This window comes from Lissotriton helveticus, chromosome 7 (assembly GCF_964261635.1).
Source record: "Lissotriton helveticus chromosome 7, aLisHel1.1, whole genome shotgun sequence".
Lineage (NCBI taxonomy): Eukaryota > Metazoa > Chordata > Amphibia > Caudata > Salamandridae > Lissotriton > Lissotriton helveticus.
This window is the reverse complement of record NC_136068.1, coordinates 177,231,830-177,254,364: the sequence shown is the minus strand read 5'-3', so window position 1 is coordinate 177,254,364 and position 22,535 is coordinate 177,231,830. Positions and strand designations below refer to the sequence as shown.

General features: G+C 48.4%; 1 protein-coding gene across 1 annotated transcript in view; it reads right to left on the bottom strand.

The window, feature by feature from the left end:
• The window catches only part of DDX27 (DEAD-box helicase 27), a 238,087-nt gene extending 228,225 nt beyond the window's left edge, over positions 1 to 9,862 (bottom strand). The window contains exon 1 of the mRNA XM_078651885.1: positions 9,646 to 9,862. Within this exon, the coding sequence (XP_078508011.1) occupies positions 9,646 to 9,738 (93 nt within the window). The 5' untranslated portion in view covers positions 9,739 to 9,862. The remainder of the gene's footprint in view (positions 1 to 9,645) is intronic.
• Positions 9,863 to 22,535: the final 12,673 nt, after the last annotated feature.

Genomic DNA, 22,535 nt, shown 5'->3' with positions numbered 1-22,535 from the left:
TAATCGAAGAAGTGAAGGGTACAACCAACATTACCAGTAGACTTTTTGAAAAGGAGCAACGTTGGGTGTATCGTTTGGGCACCAACGTCAATGGGCTCAACGATGATATTCCGTGGAGCTCAGTATTATCTTGAAATAAGTATCACTATCTCTGGTATACCATCCCAACCATTACTGGGTATTTTTCTGCCTGCCTATAAACAGTCATTCCGTTTTCCTGTGATTCACACTAATGACTAGCCATGCTCACACAGATCAGTCCTTACCATTAGTTTATGCTCCCAGGTACAGCCTATTGCCTCCAATATAGATTAATTTTTATTAATTTTATTAATACTGAAATAATGACAAGCAGCTTCAGCTCTGTGTCTACTAATACTTATGGCATTAGCACTAGCGCTACTGCGCTACTCGTCCCTAATAGCCCAGCCGACTTTCAAGCCTCGTTCTACACAAGACTAGGTGGGCGTGGACGTCTCCAGCCGACATTCAAGCCTCGCTTTGAACAAAACGGGGCCCTCCGAGGTGGGCGTGTGCGTTCCAAGCCTCTCTCTCGGCTAGACACGCCCACCCGGAAACAGGTCGCACACGCGACCGTTCTGTTTAAAAACAGGTTTACCGGCCCCGTCTTTCTATCCTCGGGGTCCGGATTTGAGGCCACAACCAGGTTTATCAGCGGGTCGAGAGCGCTGAGGGCGTGAGTAACGACGAAACCAAGACCGCTGCTCCTTCTGCCAATAGAGCTAAGTATCTGCTCGTGTACAGGCTTTGCAATTGTACCATTTCTCTATTTTTAGGATGTGCCAGGTCGCTCCGACCCCCTCCCGAGACCCATGGTGCTAGTAGCGCCCCTTTTGAAAGTGAGAGTTGTACCTTCTATTACCAACTTGAGGGGCACAGACCTTTAGGTCCATTGATCCCTTCATAAGGAGTACACGCATTCGCGTTTTTAATCCCCCATTTTTAATCGTTTGTCTTGTAAATAGCACACCTCTAGCACATCACTTCCCAGAGTTATCTGCTATCATCCTCTAGGGGCTATTTGGATGGTGCATAAAATCTATGTTTACTTTGGGAACACCACTTGAGCCACACATCATGGAGCACTATGACTACTCAGGAAGGCTCATATTAACAATGTTCATGTTTGTCTTCTGTTTGTCTGTGTGTTTTTTCACTTTACAGGTGCAGTGACACTCCAAATTTACGGAGTATTTTTTTGGAATCGAGTATTTTACTCTTCCAATATTTTTATGCACTTTTTTCACTCTTTATTTTCACTTTCACGTCCCCAGGTCAGGGTGGGTGATTAGAGAGCCCATACCGCCGGGGTATAGTCCTGAAGAATGCCACGGTAATATACCACCCTTATGGCTGAAACATGTTGACTGAAAGAAATTGAGTATATTCTGTATTTTACCAATCTTGAACCTTGGCATGTAAATACAGACACGTAATACTCTTTACTTTGTGCCTCAGGGATCATTTATTAAATATTTTTTTCGATACCCTTTTTTAGGCACTTTTAATATTTCACTGTAAACAAGAGCACGCCCTCCACACACAAAACCAGCTCCGCAGTCTTTCTGGCGTCGTAGCACACCGAAGAGGCATTCGGCCTCTTTCGGTGGGGCCCGATGATGAAGCATGACACTGACTAGGTCAGTGTGTGAGGGCTTTCTTTATCACCCAAATCGGCTGTGATAATCTAATCTTGTGTTGACTCCTTGAATTGTGGTCTGTATAGATTACGCTTAGATTGATCAAGTGTTTGATCTGTATATGGAGACAGCCACGATGTCTGGTGGCAATAAGCAAGGGCTGCCAGAGCTGTCAGTGGGCTATAGGGCGAGACCCGTAACAGCGGCAAAATGCAATATGACCCGTATAAACCGAAACAGCCCATTCCCTTCCTCTATATATCATGTGTCAATCCATTATGTGTTGCTACATAACCTTCGCTCTGCTACCACCCACTAATCCGCTATCTGTTATTTCGATATGTGCCTCTGAGTGACCTTTGCTGTACTGATTTATACCCCATTGTTATCCCTTGCTCTACATCACGTTTAACGTATGTGGCCCGACCACTGGGATTCATTCCTTTCAGACCCCCGTGTCCCATCGGCTTCCTCTTGACCCTTAGTACTACTGTGATGACAGACATGAACACCAAAAGCAACCACATCCGATTGACCACTTTGTCCTACTCCCTGCTCTTCCTTTCTCCCCTGTCCTCCTTTACTGTAAATATGGATATATGATGCGTATATATGAACATTCTTTCATTTACTGTCTATTTGTTGTGCCTCAATGGTTCACTCTGTTTACTTTCCAACAAGACAATCCTACTTGCGCAGTCAGATTGTTTTTGATTTTATGTATTGTGTACTGTTGCTACTGTACAGCATTTGATTACGGACTTGCTTATGCAGCTCAGATAATTAAGTAGGCATTTAAATGGGTGCAGCCAATGACATGTTAGAATACATGGGGTAAACCACAATGCGCCATGTGGCTTGTGAACACAGACAGGATTATGTACAGAGAGGGCAAACAGGGGTCCACAGTTAATCTCGATTTGAGGACGGTGGGAGTGATTCAAAAGTTGAGGTTTGCATGTAATTTGATCCATACAGATCAAATCATGTTTGACAGGAGCAGACCCTCCTTCGCGCTCCCCACAGGTATCAGGCTTTAATCAGAGCTCCCAACTCACTGGTGGTACTTTTCATTGGTGCACCCAGATTAATGGCTTTGGTTTCTGTAGCTGAGTGACCCATATCAGTTGATGCACAGAAGGTCTACATCGGAGTGCCTCCTCCTTCCCTGCCCTAGTCTGGAAATGGGAGCTGTAGTAAATGCCACACTGTGCTTGGACAGTGAAATCTGTGGAAATCCACACTAACATTTTCTAAAAAAAAGCAAAATCAGCACGCAGCATTATGAAGTTTAACGTCTACTCAGTACACGGGTACGAAAGGCCCTATGTGTTTTTCGTGGCAGCCAGACAGGCCCTTCATCACATGGCTTAATGCACCCTTAATAAAATAAATAACATTATAAACACTCAAATCAATCTTGTAGCCACTCCACCTCTCACATTTTTAGGTCGAGCTGACGTTAGCATTCATGCGAAGCATGAATGCTGTCAGCTCGACAACTAATGTGATCCGTATTTAGGAGAGTGGACACCAAAGTGTTACGAGCGTTTTCAGTGTCGGATTTCACCTCGGGAGCGAGCGTCTGGTAGCTGCGCATGCGCAAAGCCCTTGCTCACACACAGGCAGCCCCCACCTCTCTGCATGCACGCACGCACACACACACACACACACACACACAGGCGCGCGCATGCACACGCAGGCATACAGGCACACATACAGGCACACTATCCCCTACCTCGCATTCTCTCTCAATCACACAGTCACGCATGTGCACACACGTTCCCTCGCGCACACACGCACACACTCCCCCCCCCACTCATACAAACAGGCACGCACGCACTTTACATCAGCCCTGGGCCCCACTCACCAACTGCGCTCTTCCGGCGGGGCTCCTCACGGCGCGTCTCCATCTAAATCGGGTCTCCCTCAGGTCAGAGGAGCCCCGCAACAGGCGCCACACTCCTCCTTCTCCCCGGCCCCCTCCTGGGGACCCGGGCTACACCGGACGGCAGGGCGCTCCATGCGCCGGCAGCTCGCGGACCTGGGGAGGCGGGACTTCCGGTCGGCCGCGAGCGGATTGGCCGGCCGGCCAAGAGCTTCCGGGTCCGTCTGCAATGGCGGTCACGAGGCATCTGTGGTTAAGGACGTTGAATTATTACTGTCCTGAAGTGTATGCCGTTGATCTTCCTAAACAATGCCGCTTTGAAGATCCGGAATGTCGCTGCCTGACAGGTCGGTTTGCCGGATTGCGTGACTTTATCATTAAAAACAATGTCCTTTCAGTTCCAAAGTGCCCGGGTAAAGAGCTGGCCGAAACGAGGCACCGTCCGTCATCTTTAAAGCAGATGTGTGCGTTTGATTCCACTGAATGTTCCAAGCCACAAACAAGTGTTTCTTTTGTCAGTGCATTTTTCATTGGTTTGATTTATTACTCCGCACACCCTTGTTTTTCTATGTACAGCTATGTTTGAATAGCAGTTCGCTTAAGTTTCCTAAATTCACACAGTCAGGACAATGTCGAGCAGGGATAATGCATTTACTGCAAGACATTGCAATACTATTAAGGATGGAACATTGACATAGAAGGGCTATAGTTCCATATAGGTGTGCATTTAAAAACAAGGTAACGCGAAAATAATATAATATCCGTACAAAGGTAAACCTTTGTATTTTTTTTCGTTTTTTGTCTTTTTGTATCTTTCTGTTTTTTTTCTAAAACTAATTGTACTAATATAGAAGGCGATTGCTGTTTCAATAATGCATGTACATCATTTACGTGGCGTCATAAAATGTAGATTCGTTTCATGAACTGGTAATCGGGCGAGGGATCAGTCCAGCCATAATGGGTATATGAAAATATAAGTCCCTCAAGTTGTGTCTGCAACAGGGTATAGAGTGTAGAACAGTCATTTAACATTTTAACTTCTATTGATCCCCACTTAATCAATACTGGGATCCGTGAGCAGGAGTCGTGAGCCCCCGAACGCCCATTGACAACAGGTTGAGAACCGCTGGTGTAGAATGTTACCATTGTGTTTGCAGGGCCTAAAACATTTTGTACTGTATCATGGCCCTACACGTTGCCTTTTTTTTTAAAAGTGCATGCAGTATATAGATGGCAAGGGTATAACAATTAACAGGGTTATGTTTTCAATCAAAGATTTTTTATATATAGCATATTTTTTTAACAATATTAGTTTCTACTTATTCAAATATGTAGTTATGAAATTATTTTATATCAGAGCTGAATTAAGTAGTACTGGAGTACTGAAGATCCAAAAGTACTTAATTGGACGAAAAGGAGAGGGATTAACATAAAGCGCCTTTTAGTGTAGCCTGCTGAACGATTTTCAGCTGATATTCTCTCAATTAGCTTGTAGTTCTCTGTAAAAGGTGGGCAATGGTCGAGCATGTGAAGTCTTCATTCAAGGTTACCCATTCCACGTTGCTCTTCTCAAGTTGGGATGAAATCCTGATTTGGTTGGTAACAGTAAGTGGAGTTGAAATAAGTTTTCAATTTTGTGAGCATAGCTGCACCTTTTGGGATTTTCACTGGACACTTTTCGCCCGTAAAAAGCAGGCCCAATTTATCTGGGGGAGAAGTGCTTAAAATGTGGGAAGAAACGAAGGGAATCTGTCTGCAAATACTAATGGCTTTGCCTATTTCTCCATTTGCACTTTACCCTATGGCCAAGCTCTTCCTCTATCTCCTCCTCACAGCGCTTCAAAGCCAAAAGACAGCAGGGGTTGAGACCACCGCCGGCTGGCAGCATGCTGTGTGTGAGCGTTTCCCTCGCCCTTCTCAGCCTGGGACTTGTTGTTTAAATGTAAATCATTCCATATCAAGCCGTGTGCTTCCAGCCTGCAGGCGGCTGCACCGCTCTGCGACCAGACGTTTGAAGCACATGTTTTAGGCCAAGCAGTACCACGTCACATTTAAACACAGCCATGTGTATTGGAAATGGATAAAACAAAAGAATGCGTCTTGTGACCCTAGAACTGGATGTACAGACTATTCAAGGGCTTCCAAGGGGTTTATAATCCTGCAGTGCCGGTCTAAATCTATCTGCTATGAAGTGCAGGTGCGTCATTCATGCTGAAGTAACCAAGCCCTTCCACACATTGGACACTGCGCTGCCTCACACACACTGGGCTGCCTCACACACACTGCGCTGCCTCACATACACACTGCGCTGCCTCACATACACACTGCGCTGCCTCACATACACACTGCGCTGCCTCACATACACACTGCCCTCCCTCACATACACACTGCCCTCCCTCACACACACTGTGGTGCCTCACACACACTGCGCTGCCTCACACACACACTGCGCCGCCTCACACACACACTACGTAGGCACACACTGCTGTGTGTCACTCACACTGTCCTATCACACACACTACACTGTTACACGCAAACTGCACTGTGAGACACACACTGCACTGCCTCTCACACACACTGTGCTGCATCACACACACTGCCCTGTTACACGCTACACTGCCTCACACGCACTGCGCTGCCTCTCACACACACTGCGGTGCCTCACACACACACTGCAGTGCCTCACACACACACTGCGCTGCCACACACACACACTGCGCTGCCACACACACACACTGCGCTGCCACACACACACACTGCGCTGCCACACACACACACTGCGCTGCCACACACACACACTGCGCTGCCACACACACACACTGCGCTGCCACACACACACTGCGCTGCCACACACACACTGCGCTGCCACACACACACTGCTCTGCCACACACACACTGCGCTGCCACACACACACTGCGCTGCCTCACACACACACTGCGCTGCCTCACACACACACTGCGCTGCCTCACACACACACACTGCGCTGCCTCACACACACTGCGCTGCCTCACACACACACACTGCGCTGCCTCACACACACACCCTGCGCTGCCTCACACACACACCCTGCGCTGCCTCACACACACACACTGCGCTGCCTCACTAAATTTCAATACATTAAAGTCACGTAAATACAACACATATTGCATTACAAATGCTATAGGTGTCACATTTGCAAAAGTTAAAACTATTGGCATTGTAAACAACAAAGCTATTAAGTTTGCTATTTTCAAAACTAACACATAAATAGAAAATGTGTCATTTACAATACCAATAGCTCAAACTTTCCTAATGCGAGACCTATTGCATTGCAAATGCTTGTTACTTACCTGTGGACTCACTGACTGACAGCCCCGAATCACTGCTCCACAATTATTTTGTCTTTAGCACCTGGTTATTGTGCATCTGTCTTTAAAATTGTTTAATCTCTCCATACTCATTGGTGTGTTTCCACAGTGCTTTAAGAAGCGAGTTGCATATTTTGTCATCTGTGCCGCACTGTATAGCTCTGCTGTTCATTGTACTATTGTCTCATACCCAGTAACGATAACGGAATGCTGAAGTCGCTAAACAATATGAATGTGCACAACCTATTGCACACTGCTATGATATCTTTAATGAATTGGTTTTTCTGTTACATAGACATGACTCCCAGATGTTACATTATAAGTGTGATTTCCTGTTTTCAGTTTCTATTGGTTATGCATTTCAGTGGGGTTTTTCAGTATTTTCAAATGTCAGTATTTCCTCGTGTTTGCTCTGTACATAATCACGGGGTGGAGTTTTTGCAATGCTTAACCCCATGGATGCTCAGCATATTCCCCTGCTGTGCTGAGAAATCGGAAATCCCACACAACATGACGAGCTGGGCTCGTCATGAGCGTGCGAGGAGGCTACTTCATGACGAGCCCAGCTCGTCATGAGCGTGGAAGGGGTTAAAAAAGAAAATTGAATCTTTCCCTCCTTCTTTCCTATTATAAATTATTCCTACCTTCTATCCTGCTCCTGACATCCTTCTTGGTACACTTTCATTTAATTTGCTCTTTCAAGTAACTTTTCATTATATCTTGGAATTCACTGCCCGTCTAGTTTTTCGGTACTCAAGTTCCTCTTTCCAGCAGTCCATTACCCCAACCTCATGTCAAGGATGTGCATGAATGTATATATATTTACATATTTGTTTGTTGTAGTCGGATTAGGCCTATTCATGCTGATAAGGAAGACACTTGATAAGAAATGATTATGCACACAGTAATATAGACTTTGGTGACAGCAAACTATGCTGCTGTATGAAGAAGCAGTTAACGTAGTAAAGAACCTTCATCACCTGCAGGATGCCAGGGGTCATTTGCATGTGCAGTTCACAATAGGAATTACATTTATTTTACATTGTAGGGCCATGTTATGGGATTTAGTGTATATTTAAGAGTCAGCACAACGACCTCTAAGCATTTGCCATGCAATAGGTCTCTCATTTGCAAATTTTTTTTTTGGCATTGTAAATGACAATGCCTTTTAATGTATGTGTTTTGAAAAACCTGCAAACGGTGCACAGTCATTGCTTACTAGAAGCACGCCTGGCAGTAACTGTGCCTCTTTCACTGCCAGCCTTGCTTCCCATAAGCAATGCCTAAGGGTACAAAGTGCGTGTTTATGCACTGCTTGCAGGTTTTCAAAACACATAATTAGGCCGCATTGCCATTTACAATGCCAATAGCTCAAACTCTGGCAAATGCAAAACCTATTGTATTGCAAATGCTTGTTTAGACTGTAAGCACTATTTTCTTTAATGAGTTTCTCCTAATGCAGGCACGACATGCTTTCCTGCAACATTCAGAGCACAATGCGCGCTTTAACTTTCTGAGCAGCCCGTGACAATGGTAGCTGTTTCTTTGAATAGGTTTCGCATTTACAAGAGTTTGAGCTATTGGCATTGTAAATGACAATACCTTTCATTTATTTATGTGTTAATTAGCAAAACAGACAAACAAAAAGACATTGTCATTTACAATGCCAATAGCTTAAACTCTCGCAAATGTGAGACCTATTGCACTGCAAATGCTTGTTTTTAAGTGTCACCACTACCATCAGTGCAGCAGGTGCTGGGCATAGGGGTGTGAGTGGCCGCTGCATCCCAATTATGGGTGCCTTACTACAACAAGAATTGGCAAATCCAATAGGCCTCGCCTGTGCAAGAGCTACTGGCTTCGTCAGTGTGTTTTAACCATGCTGTACACCAGCATGGCGGCTGCTGTTCAGCATGGCTAAAAGTTAGTGTCGTAGAGGAGAGATGCGTGAAGTGTCAAAGAGTAGAATGGCAAAGTTTGGAGTAGAGAGTCATAGACTGCAGTGGCATAGAGTGGAGTGATGTAGAGTAGACTTGTGCAGAGTACAGTGTTGCATTGTACTCTATACCACTCTACTCTATACCTCTTCACTTTACTCCTCTCTATTCCATGCCACTACAGTGAATGTCACTCTAGTCTGCACACTCCATTCTGCACCACTGTACTCTACGTCACTGTAGTCTACTATGCACCACTCTAATCTGCCCTGTGCAAATGTTTTTCCCCTGGAGGAGTTGTTAAAACCCAATCTTTCGCTAAGTGGATGCTTAATTTTTGCCGTATTAGTGTACATATAGTCACCTCACCTTGATACACACGTGCAATCCCAGACATCACACCAGTTTCATCTGTCTCGCCATACACTGTCTAGTGAAGTTGCGGCGCATACGTACTTTCTCACCCTAAAGCTCCACATCACTAAATGTTCACCAATATCCTAGTTTATTTTTCAAATATGCTACCGATATGTTTTATGTTGCCAGAGACCACAGTTTATTCACAACCGCAGCCTGTCACTTTTCCTTCTGCCTCATTTTGCCTCGTCATTTATATTACCTCACCACTTTACTAACTATAGACTGACTAAACCACCGCAAAACATCTGCCTACTCCACCATGCATCTATATCGTTTTTAATCAGGAGTACCTGGAAGTTAAACTCACAACATCGGACCAGTTGCCATGTTGCGCTTCTTTACTTCAAATGCTTCTCTTTCTGCCCGTGCCACCCTGTTCCACCCCCCTCACCTCCTCTCCGCAAGAATCGGACTCGGGCTCCTCGGGCACATCCTCCTCCTCCCCAATGGTTCCGATCAGATCCAGATCTGCGAGCCGCGGCATCCTGCAACCACAGTTTCCGCTCTCTTCACCTGGCTGCCACTTCTCTAACCCTGGCTGTGTGCGACACGTGAGAATCTCAACAACGGAAATGAGTGCTACATTGAAAGTGCTCCGACCGGAAGTAGTCGCCCTTGCGAGACAGGAGGTTTAATCCCATTACAGCCATGTTGGGTATGGCCTTGCGCATGCGCAACAGCTGCTAAGTAGATTCAGGCCCCTAGCGGCGTAAAATTTACTCGAGTTGTTTTATATGTAAAATTCTAACATTATTAAATAAGCTTGCCTAGTAGTGAAGTACATCTGTCCCATTTCCGTCCTTTATGCTAAATATTGTAATTTTATTTATATAGCGCTTACTACGCTTTATAACGATAGGCGCTAGTATGCAAAGATAACAGTGAATTATCGAGAAGCCAAGTGTGTTTGTTTTCTCTGTTTGCAACCTGTCTCCTCTGTTCTCGTTAGCTGGCAGAGTTGTTGCTACTATTCTCAAATAAAAATACCGGCCATCTGTTCATATTTTAAAGAGTCTACAAAGACATTACGATTAAATTGAAGTTATAGCAGAAAAAGTCTGTATTGATTTTTAACTTGACCTTTCTGTCTTTGTTTACTTGAATTATCAGTAAGGAATAACTTTGGGAATCACAGGATGTTGAGCGTGGTTCACTCGAACCTGGTTCCCCAGCTTCGAGGTTAACTGCTCTAGCCGTAAGATTCATGATTCTTTAAGCAGAAGAAACATAAACATCATTTTGAGTTAAGAAATCACTCCTAAAACCGGCAGGAGTGTTATTATCTATGCATTGAGTAACTATAACACAAGCAGAAGCTGATACATCAAGTCCTATTTTATATTGTAATTAGGGACAAATAGCTTTCTTTTTAGGGCGAGGCCTCCGCCCACGTAAGTGGGAGGAGTTTCGAGATCCTAATGTTAAAGAAGAGAAAAAAAAAGTATCTCCTAGGGCTTTGGCGAGACAAATTCCACACATTCCTTAGTGTGTTCTGTCATCTGGCCAGTGATTCGTCTTCGTTGTGGTGTCGTTTTAATAGGCTTGAAGTGATAGGGTAAATGTAGTTTTCGGACGCCATGTTGGGCATTTTTCGTTCGTGTGCGCGCAAAGAAGTACATTAATTATAATTAGGAGCTGTCAGGGTGCCTCCGTAAGTGAATCCAGATGGCCGGGCGCGTTCACCATTCAGCAGCGCTCAGCGCGCAGCTGCTCCATGCCAGGCCGGGAAAGGGCTTCATTAGTTCAAGAACAAGAGTCTGACGTTCTGTCATGGGCTGTTCTTTTAATCTCAGTTTCATTTTTTTTCTGGAATGGTCCGTGGCCGGTGTGAATGGAATTGTTCTCTCGAGTTTATTATGTGTTTCTTTGCAGCAGCTTTTGTTTTCGGAGCTGAGGTATATTATGTGTTTCTTTGCAGCAGCTTTTGTTTTCGGAGCTGAGGTAATGAATAGCAAGCTGGCAGGCAGCGCCTTTTAGAACTGTTTGCTTTCTGTTTGAGACTCCTGACAATGTTTTACAAAATCTTTTTTCTAAAAGCAAGCATCTATCGGAAGTGGGAGATAGGAACCTTTTGACTGGTTTCATATAGTTCAGAGATTCACTTTCATTCCTCTTTAAATATCACTCTTTAGGTGTTCAAGGTTTGTGTATATTTTTTTTACATATCTTAAGACAATCCAAAAGTATTTTTTCAAGATGAAATGCCAAAGCAGCACAATGCAGAGCAATGACATACTACAAGTGGCATACTATAATATTTTTTTAATAAGGGGCAAGACGTTGAAAGCCTAATAGCATTCTCAAAGTTTATGTGTAGTGTTCATAAAAGCAGCAAATCTGGGATAAGCTGGGGGGAACTGTCTTTCGCTCTAAAGGCTGTCTGTCAACAGGTTTCCCCTTTCAGAAGTCTAACTGGAATTCTTCAGGACTGTTTATATGGAGTAGTTGCACTATTCTAGCAGACAGTAAAGCATCTGATTACAGTGGTCTTGGGGGCAGAAAACATGACCGCCTTGCTCCTGTCACACTCACATACGTGTATATGACAATTGTGAGAGTGCAGTTTGAGAGTTGAGAGTGCAGATTGAGAGTTGAGAGTGCAGTTTGAGAGTGCAGTTTGAGAGTGCAGTTTGAGAGTGCAGTTTGAGAGTGCAGTTTGAGAGTGCAGTATGAGAGTGCAGTATGAGAGTGCAGTATGAGAGTGCAGATTGAGAGTGGTGTTTGAGAGTGCAGAGTGGAGATTGAGAGTTGAGAGTGCAGTTTGAGAGTGCAGTTTGAGAGTGCAGAGTGGCGGTGCAGAGTGCAGAGTGGCGGTGCAGAGTGGCGGTGCAGAGTGCGGAGTGGCGGTGCAGAGTGGCGGTGCAGAGTGGCGGTGCAGAGTGGCGGTGCAGAGTGGCGGTGCGGCGGTGCAGAGTGGCGGTGCAGAGTGGCGGTGCAGAGTGCAGAGTGGCGGTGCAGAGTGGCGGTGCAGAGTGCAGAGTGGCGGTGCAGAGTGGCGGTGCAGAGTGGCGGTGCAGAGTGGCGGTGCAGAGTGCAGAGTGGCGGTGCAGAGTGGCGGTGCAGAGTGCAGAGTGGCGGTGCAGAGTGGCGGTGCAGAGTGGCGGTGCAGAGTGGCGGTGCGGCGGTGCAGAGTGGCGGTGCAGAGTGGCGGTGCAGAGTGCAGAGTGGCGGTGCAGAGTGGCGGTGCAGAGTGGCGGTGCAGAGTGGTGGTGCAGAGTGGCGGTGCAGAGTGGCGGTGCAGCGGTGCAGCGTGGCGGTGCAGAGTGGCGGTGCAGAGTGGCGGTGCAGAGTGGCATTGCGGCGGTGCAGAGTGGCGGTGCAGAGTGGCGGTGCAGAGTGGCGGTGCAGAGTGGCGTTGCGGCGGTGCAGAGTGGCGGTGCAGAGTGCAGAGTGGCGGTGCAGAGTGGCGGTGCAGAGTGGCGGTGCAGAGTGCAGAGTGGCGGTGCAGAGTGGCGGTGCAGAGTGCAGAGTGGCGGTGCAGAGTGGCGGTGCAGAGTGGTGGTGCAAAGTGGCGGTGCAGAGTGGCGGTGCAGAGTGCAGAGTGGCGGTGCAGAGTGGCGGTGCAAAGTGGCGGTGCAGAGTGGCGGTGCAGAGTGCAGAGTGGCGGTGCAGAGTGGCGGTGCAGAGTGGCGGTGCAGAGTGGCGGTGCAGAGTGGCGGTGCGGCGGTGCAGAGTGGCGGTGCAGAGTGGCGGTGCAGAGTGGCGGTGCAGAGTGCAGAGTGGCGGTGCAGAGTGGCGGTGCAGAGTGGCGGTGCAGAGTGGCGGTGCAGAGTGCAGAGTGGCGGTGCAGAGTGGCGGTGCAGAGTGCAGAGTGGCGGTGCAGAGTGGCGGTGCAGAGTGCAGAGTGGCGGTGCAGAGTGGCGGTGCAAAGTGGCGGTGCAGAGTGGCGGTGCAGAGTGCAGAGTGGCGGTGCAGAGTGGCGGTGCAGAGTGGCGGTGCAGAGTGGCGGTGCAGAGTGCAGAGTGGCGGTGCAGAGTGGCGGTGCAGAGTGCAGAGTGGGGGTGCAGAGTGGGGGTGCAGAGTGGCGGTGCAGAGTGCAGAGTGGCGGTGCAGAGTGGCGGTGCAGAGTGGCGGTGCAGAGTGGCGGTGCAGAGTGGCGGTGCAGAGTGGCGGTGAGTGCAGAGTGACAGTGAGTGCAGAGTGACAGTGAGTGCAGAGTGACAGTGAGTGCAGAGTGACAGTGAGTGCAGAGTGACAGTGAGTGCAGAGTGACAGCAGAGTGACAGTGAGTGCAGAGTGACAGCAGAGGGACAGTGAGTGCAGAGTGACAGCAGAGTGACAGTGAGTGCAGAGTGACAGTGAGTGCAGAGTGACAGTGAGTGCAGAGTGACAGTGAGTGACAGTGAGTGACAGTGAGTGCAGAGTGACAGTGAGTGCAGAGTGACAGCAGAGTGACAGCAGAGTGACAGTGAGTGCAGAGTGACAGCAGAGTGACAGTGAGTGCAGAGTGACAGTGAGTGCAGAGTGACAGTGAGTGACAGTGAGTGACAGTGAGTGCAGAGTGACAGTGAGTGCAGAGTGACAGCAGAGTGACAGTGAGTGCAGAGTGACAGCAGAGTGACAGTGAGTGCAGAGTGACAGCAGAGTGACAGTGAGTGCAGAGTGACAGCAGAGTGACAGTGAGTGCAGAGTGACAGTGAGTGCAGAGTGACAGTGAGTGCAGAGTGACTGTAGAGTGCAGAGTGACTGTAGAGTGAGTGCAGAGTGACTGTAGAGTGAGTGCAGAGTGAGTGCAGAGTGACAGTGAGTGCAGAGTGACAGTGAGTGACAGTGAGTGACAGTGAGTGCAGAGTGACAGTGAGTGCAGAGTGACAGCAGAGTGACAGTGAGTGCAGAGTGACAGCAGAGTGACAGTGAGTGCAGAGTGACAGTGAGTGCAGAGTGACAGTGAGTGACAGTGAGTGACAGTGAGTGCAGAGTGACAGTGAGTTCAGAGTGACAGCAGAGTGACAGTGAGTGCAGAGTGACAGCAGAGTGACAGTGAGTGCAGAGTGACAGCAGAGTGACAGTGAGTGCAGAGTGACAGTGAGTGCAGAGTGACAGTGAGTGCAGAGTGACTGTAGAGTGCAGAGTGACTGTAGAGTGAGTGCAGAGTGACTGTAGAGTGACTGTAGAGTGAGTGCAGAGTGACTGTAGAGGGAGTGCAGAGTGAGTGCAGAGTGACAGTGAGTGCAGAGTGACAGTGAGTGACAGTGAGTGACAGTGAGTGCAGAGTGACAGTGAGTGCAGAGTGACAGTGAGTGCAGAGTGACAGCAGAGTGACAGTGAGTGCAGAGTGACAGTGAGTGCAGAGTGACAGTGAGTGACAGTGAGTGCAGAGTGACAGTGAGTGCAGAGTGACAGCAGAGTGACAGTGAGTGCAGAGTGACAGCAGAGTGACAGTGAGTGCAGAGTGACAGCAGAGTGACAGTGAGTGCAGAGTGACAGCAGAGTGACAGTGAGTGCAGAGTGACAGTGAGTGCAGAGTGACAGTGAGTGCAGAGTGACTGTAGAGTGCAGAGTGACTGTAGAGTGAGTGCAGAGTGACTGTAGAGTGAGTGCAGAGTGAGTGCAGAGTGACAGTGAGTGCAGAGTGAGTGCAGAGTGACAGTGAGTGCAGAGTGAGTGCAGAGTGACAGTGAGTGCAGAGTGACAGTGAGTGCAGAGTGACTGTAGAGTGAGTGCAGAGTGACAGTGAGTGCAGAGTGACAGTGAGTGTAGAGTGACAGTGAGTGCAGAGTGACAGTGAGTGCAGAGTGACAGTGAGTGCAGAGTGACAGTGAGTGCAGAGTGACAGTGAGTGCAGAGTGACAGTGAGTGCAGAGTGACAGCAGAGTGACAGTGAGTGCAGAGTGACAGGGAGTGCAGAGTGACAGTGAGTGCAGAGTGACAGGGAGTGCAGAGTGACAGGGAGTGCAGAGTGACAGGGAGTGCAGAGTGACAGTGAGTGCAGAGTGACAGTGAGTGCAGAGGGACAGTGAGTGCAGAGTGACAGTGAGTGCAGAGTGACAGTGAGTGCAGAGTGACAGTGAGTGCAGAGTGACAGTGAGTGCAGAGTGACTGCAGAGACAGTGTGTCAGGGTGCACATTGTGTGAGTGTGCAGAATGAGTGTGCAGGGTAAACAGTGTGTGACTATGCAGGGTGACATTGGGAGTGTGCGGGTGAGCAGTGTGTGATTGTTACGGGGCAGTGTGTGAGTGTGCAGAAAACACCACACACACATACACCACACACACATAACGCCAAACAAACCACACACCTCAGTCTCTCAACACCACACACTTGTCACCACTCAACACAACACACTCACCACCACACTCACTCCCCAGGCTCACCCCCACAGACTCACCACCACACACTCACCAGCACACAGAAAACAACACACACAACAACACACCCCCAGCCGTCAATGAATGCTTTCACCATGCACAAACACCAACAACCATCATCCATCTGTGCACGCTTTTACCAAGCACACACCCACCAGCCGTCAGTGCACCCTTCCACCAGGCACACACACCTCCAGCCGGCAGTGCACTTTTCCACCAAGCAATCGCAGTATGGTACACTTTACTTTTAAACATATTCATATAAAGCACAGCATGCCACCATTGGTAAAATTACAATTCAACCAACATACTTCCACTACACACCACATGCACACACTCCATAACACATGGCAAAAAGACATTGGCATTTACAATGCCATTAGCTCAAACTCAAATAAATCCGAGCCCGATTGCATTTCTAATGCTTGTTATAATAAAGTGATAAATGGCAAGTTCCATAATGTAATTGAACAAGAAATTACTGAAAGGACTACTGTTATATGAGACAACTGGATAGGTTTCAGCTTACTTTATTCTTTGTGATTTATACTCTTATTTCTTAGGAACTGTAACACATATTTGCTTAAAGCCAAGTGTAAGAAAGTGAGTTTCTGTTGCAGTACCCCCCCCCCACTTTTTGTCTGATACCTGATGCACTTTTTCCTTGGTGTGCCCTGGGTCCCTGCCAATCAGGTACCCAAGGCATGTGTTCCTTCCCTAAAACTGTGTTAAAACTAAAAACCGATTGGCATCTCTGGTCACCTGTCAGCCCCTGGTAATGGTACCCTAGGTACCCAGGGCACGGTGACCAGAGAAGACCCCTAAGTGCTGCAGCACTTATTGTGCCACCCTTAGGGGCCCTGTATCCTGCCACCCACACACTGCCTTTGCAGGCTGAGTGCCTAAGTACAGAACTAAACAAAGAGTCGACATGGCACACATCCCAGTGTACCATGCCCACAAACCCACTGCCCTGGCATACATCAGTCACCCCTCTAGCTGGGTGCCCTATGCCAGTGGTGTGGGCACAGGTGCATGAGCCCTGTGCCCCTACAGTACCCAGGGCCATTCCTGGGCACTGTAAGTGTAGTGATGCCATTAAGAGTATATGGTGCTGGGAGGTCGACATTACGAACTCCGCAACACCATAATGGCTACACTGAAGACTGACAAGTTTGGTATCAAACTTCTCAGCACATTAAATCCACACTGATGCCAGTGTGGGATTTAATGAAAAATGCACCACAGAGGGCATCTTAGAGATGCTCCCTGAAACCTAACCACAATCTACGTCTGGACTGAGAGGCTGCCTAGGCTGCCACACAGCAGACATGTTTCTGGACCCCTGGGTGGAAAGCCCCCTGCTCTCCTAGGCTTGCAACAATGCACATCCTGGGAGAGGTGCTAGGTCTCCTCCCCCAGGATGGGCAGGAGGAAGCTTCAAAGGCCTGCCGCCTCTGTGAGCTTCTCCAGACCATTTGCTGTACCCAGCAACTGGCCCCCACCAGTCCTGACCCTCACTCTGACGGGAAGACTGGCGGGAAAAGCTACGTCAGGAAGGAGGGTGTGCCAGCCTGTGCCAACGCCACCCCTCAGGTGGGGGAGACGAGGTGAAGCACGAACCCGGGCTCTGGCCATCTTGAAGATTTCCTGGGTTGGAGGCCGGCAAGGAGGGGAGGGAGCAAGGCTCCCGTTTTGGATCCTCCCCTGTGGGGGCATGTATCGTGGTCGTGGGTGGGGGGCGATGGCGCAAAAGGCACAGTTGGGCTCAGAGTGTTGGCCCAACCGCCCGAGGCAGCGTGGCTCGGGGTGTCATGCGAGCCTGCTGTGAAAGCCAAAATGGTTAGCGGTCACGCCCCTGGGTCCGGAAGTACAAGCTAAGTATTACTAAATCAGTCACCCAGCAGTGCAAAACCTTTTTTTGGGCAGGACTGTTCTCTAAAGTAAGGCGAATGATCACTTAGCCCTACTTCGCATCGTGTTCCGACAACCCCCCCTCTGTCCCCCCATCCCCATGAGGTGCCTGGGTCCGTAGGTACTGCAGGCGTTGGTTTAGTGACATGGAGCCAGCTAATGGGTGGTACATGTGGCCAAACTTCTGCACATGCTGCTGACGCCGAGTGGCCTCCCAGCCTCCTGCGATGGAGTGAGCAGCAAGCCCACGAGCTCCGGTCGGTCGGCCGCCATCCGAGGTCATCCGGACGCCCTGAGCAAATCCGGGGATCCTACTGTGCACCCTTGCAGCTGCACAAGGTAGTGCTGTACCACGCAGATGGGGAGCTGGTCGCAGCCGCGAGGCAAGCCAAGATGGCGGCACCCCGGGTGGAGGAACACAGCTGGGAGGATAGCCGGGAGGATAGCCGGGACGGAGCCGAGACAGATCAAAGCAGTGGGTGTCCCCCCTTCCTTTGCCAACCGCAAGCCCTGAAATAAGCCCAGAGACCCCCCCCCCCCCAGCAATCACACCGGAGGGGCAGAGCGGGAGCTGGTGCGGGCTGGACTGTGACCCCGAGCGGCAAGTGCTTCGGAGACAGAGCACCGTGAACAGCCAGCTGCAGGAGAGGCAGCGCCCCACCTACGGATGCGCTTGTTGAGAATGAGCACATCAGAGATGGGTGCAGAGGTGACGGCTCCTACCGCGCTCAGTATGGAGGCAACATTGAGCAGTTGAGGAGAGAGTGACGGCTAGTCCGAAAAGGTCACCATGCAGCCCCCGCCGAGAAAGGTGAGGCCTGGCTGCGCTCCCCGGCCGCCCCACGCCTGCAGCAGGGCCAGCAGAGAGGGCCCGTGCGGAGCGGCCCTCAAGACACACACACCCCTCTGCAAAACAAAGCAGTGGGGCCGTGAAGACACCAGATGCAGGCAGCACCCCTGCAGCCACACTCGAATGAAAAAACTACGCCACGGACTCTCCTTGACTTCTTTACTTTTTCTTTTGTCCTTGCCGCCATTTTGCTGCTGCTCTCGGCCACTTTCCTTTGGACCCTGACTCGCCATCTTCTCCATTCCCTCGTCCTTTAACCCTTTTCCCTCGTTTCCCCCTTGACGATCCTCAAATGTTTCTTCCCTTTTCTGATTTGCCTTTTCTCCATACCCGTGTATCCCTCCCACCCTCCCCTGTGACTACATCCCTCTCCGACCCCACTTAATGGAACTCTGCTTTTCTGTATGTAGAGATAACTCTAATCACTAGTATATGCAGTAGACCTTTGTACTCTCTACCATTCCTATGTGACTCTTAGAGTATATCCATCCGTATCCCTTCCCTATGTATATAGAGATAACTCTAATCACTAGTATAGGCAGTAGACCTTTGTACCCTCTACCATTCCTATGTGACTCTTGAAATGTGCTCAAGAGGCTTTGATCTTTCTGCAACAAGCGATCAACCCCCTTACATTGTGCTGTATCATTAATTTTATCAAAGTAGCGGTTCGATTAAGGGCAACCAGAGGGGGGGGGGGACTGTGAAACTTCGATGATAGGTTTTAATGGCTAGTAACGTCTTTTTAACATATTGTGATTTTGTCTGTATAAATGTTAGGATTCATGTCGTTTAATTGTATTTTAAAAGTAGTGTATATTATATGTTTGTACTTTTATGGTGATTTTTAATCATCGAATAAAGAATCCTGACTGACTGACTGACTGACTCTTAGAGTTTATCCATTCGTATCTCTTCCTTGTGTGACTTTACATTGTACATTTGCAATTCTTTCTGTTTGTATCTTTTATGTAACGCATGTAATCCTTAGTCCTTATGTTTTGCAACTGGTTCTTATGAAAAGCGCTCTGACACCTTTGGGTAAAGTTCGCGCTATATAAAATCGCATTAAATAAATAACATTTAAAAAAACAGCTAGACTCCTGCCCCCCTCCCACAGGAGAGGAGCAGGCTAGGGGGTGTACCCACCCCAGGACAGGGACCCATTGGTCCCTGCCCTTGCCCTACCTGTAACACCCCTAAATTTAGTATTTAGGGGCACCCTGAACCTTTTTCCACAGACCCAGATTCCGAAAGAAGAAAGAAGAAGGAACACAAAGACCTGCCGTACAGCTGCTAAAAAGAGGAAGACACCAACTGACTTGGCCCCAGCCCTACCGGCCTGTCGACCCTCGAACCTGCTCCTGCTAAACCCCGGCGTCACACTGACACTAGACTGCATGTGGGCAACACATAATGTTATCAAATATTTACAACCGTCATTAAAGACTCTGATTAATGTGTTTCTTCATTGCACTGATGATGAGAGGTAAAGTGTCTGCTCCATGTGCCACGGTGGCTTGCCCACCCCCACTTCCAACTGACCGTCTGATGAGTGCACACACTGACATTTCATTGTTGAACTTTACGCGGAGTGAGCGCATCAACATGGCAACAATATATCCCCCCTACAGCGGCCCTTGAGAAGGGTGTGCAGAAATAGACTTTGCTTGAAAGTGGTTTGTGCAAACCCTATGTGTATATTGTGACATTCAATGATGCCACATGGCAGCTTGACTTAATCAGCATCCATCATTATGTTAATGGATGCACCTGTGTCTACCAGAAAAGTGATTTTCATGCCATGAAGGCCAACGCCCAGAGTTTTGTAGCATCATCATCCTTAGTCATCTCACTATTGTGGATGGAGCACACTCTGGTCTTGAGTAGAGTTGCATGTCCAAGTGATCCTGGAGATTTGCTCTCAGAGTATTTTCTTCCACTGCATTGTACTGGGCATTATGTTGCGAGGTGTGGGTTTTTTCTCTGACACAGTTGAGCCCCTTGGAGACTGCAAGAGATAATTAAGCCATCAATAAGCCTTTACATTTAAAAGTGGCCCTTTTTTAAACACTCATTGCAATAATCATACATGTGAGCCAGTTACCAACATGTCGAAAGTCAATAACAACAGCTATGGCAGTCTCTCATTATGGTCAGGGGTAAGTTACGGTCCATCATGCAATATATTTCAAGAAGCTTTTAGTCATAGTCTTGGCGATAAATCATGATCTCAGCCTGAACACTGGCTGTATGCACAGCATGCCCCACTACAAAAGTTACTTAAAGCTCTCAGGGTACCTGTAGCTGTTTCTTGGACCTTTTTCAGGGGTGAAAATATTTCAGGAGAAAGCCCTAGAGGCCTCCATAAATGTCAGTGACTGACACATTGCGCTCAAATGCTATCTCCAGTGTGTAGGGACCAGCATGGTGCAACAAGAGACCCTTTTTGTTTTTGTCCTCTCTGATCCGAAAAGCGACGATGCATACATTTAAAGCCCATTTTGCCCACTGAGGACTCAGGCGTCTGGACTCGCGTACAATTGTGGCAGGTCACCACACCGGCGCATGGTGTCTTTTTTTTTTTATATATATTTTTATTGAAGAAAACAAGAGGAGGCATTACAGAAGTAGGGTGTCACACTTGAGATATCATACAATAGGCGATGAGCGAATACGGCAACGCAGATAAACAAATATACATAAATCTATGACATAAACGTAAGTAAGCATGTAAAGAAGGATAAACAATATGCTAAACAAACCAGTTCGACTTCAGTATTCAAGACCCATCCACCCAAAATACGGAATAATTAAGGCTGGAGTAGACACCCACATGAATGAAAAAATCAGTTTAGGATAAACAACCCACCTCTCGCAAAAGGAAGAAGGAAAAAAGGAAAAAAAAGAAAAAAAAGGGGCCATAGAACAAAATAAGATAAAATAACAAACCCCACCCTGCACCCCTGCAATGGCTACGGCCTAACCCCACTAGCAGGGTGCCTGTCGCCCAAGAACTAACCCTACAAGAAGGAGAAGAGTGGAGGAGGAGAAAGTAAACATGCCCCCGGTCTCTCTTACCCCCGCCAGAAGCGACCCCCCCGAAACATAATCAAGACAATATGAAGCTAAAGTTATACAACAACCGGGGGAGGGAGCAAAAACCACCCGACTCCCACATCAATCTCCTTATTGAAACAAGGTATTTAATCAAACCCAATCAGTCAAGTTCAACCCTAGCCACTACGAGTTTTCGTGCAAGCCCTTCCCACTGTACCGCCATCTCAATGGAGAATCAGAGCGCTCAGAAAAGTTCAGGTCAGTGCAGTAGGATCGAAACCAGGATAAGAGTTCTCGATGTCCACAAATCAAACGAGGATAGCTGTCCAAATCAAGGTATTTTATCAAACCTAAGCAGTCAAGTTCAACCCTGGCCAGTCCGGTCTTTCTTGAGGGCCCTTTTCACCCGAACCACCATCGCAATGGAAAAATCAGAGTGTTCGTAAAAGTTCGAGTCAGTGCAATAGGATCGAAAACAGGAAAAAAGTTCACGGTGTCCACAAATCAAGCGCGGAAAAGTGTCCCAGGATAGTGAATCTCTCCAATAGTCACTGAGGAACTTATAACGGCACATAGGATTATCCATATCCATATTGGGCAGCAACAGGATCGAACAGGAAAAGCCGGCGATAGTCACAGGCTTGCTAGCTGTTATTTGGGGACCGATAAAGCACATTAAATCTGGCTTCCGAACGGGGTCCTCAATCTCAAGCGTACACTGCTCCGCGGGTACCACAGCTTGTTGAAAACCTACCGGAGGGTCGTCGTCCGGTCTCAGACAAATATCTTCCACCGTTACAGTCAGCTTCTGGAATATGGCGGTGATCTGCGAGTGGAGCGCCCCAATGGCGGCCATAACGGCCTGCAGCGATGGCGTGCTTTCCGTCCGCTCCATCCCCTCTCGTAAAGCGACAGAGCAGGACTTAAACCCCGGAGGTCGACTACTCCGGGGCAACAGGCCCACGCGAAGCCGATGACAACAGTGGGCCCTCTCCGTCTTGCAATATCGACACCGTCGCCGCTAGCGAGGGCCCAAGCCCGTCCACCCCGGGAGGCTAGCAGAGTCTCCGGGCGTCGGACCCCCGACCACAGCAGCCGGCGCGTCACGCAGCTGTGTCCTCGGTGTGAACCGTTCACAGTGTCGCCAT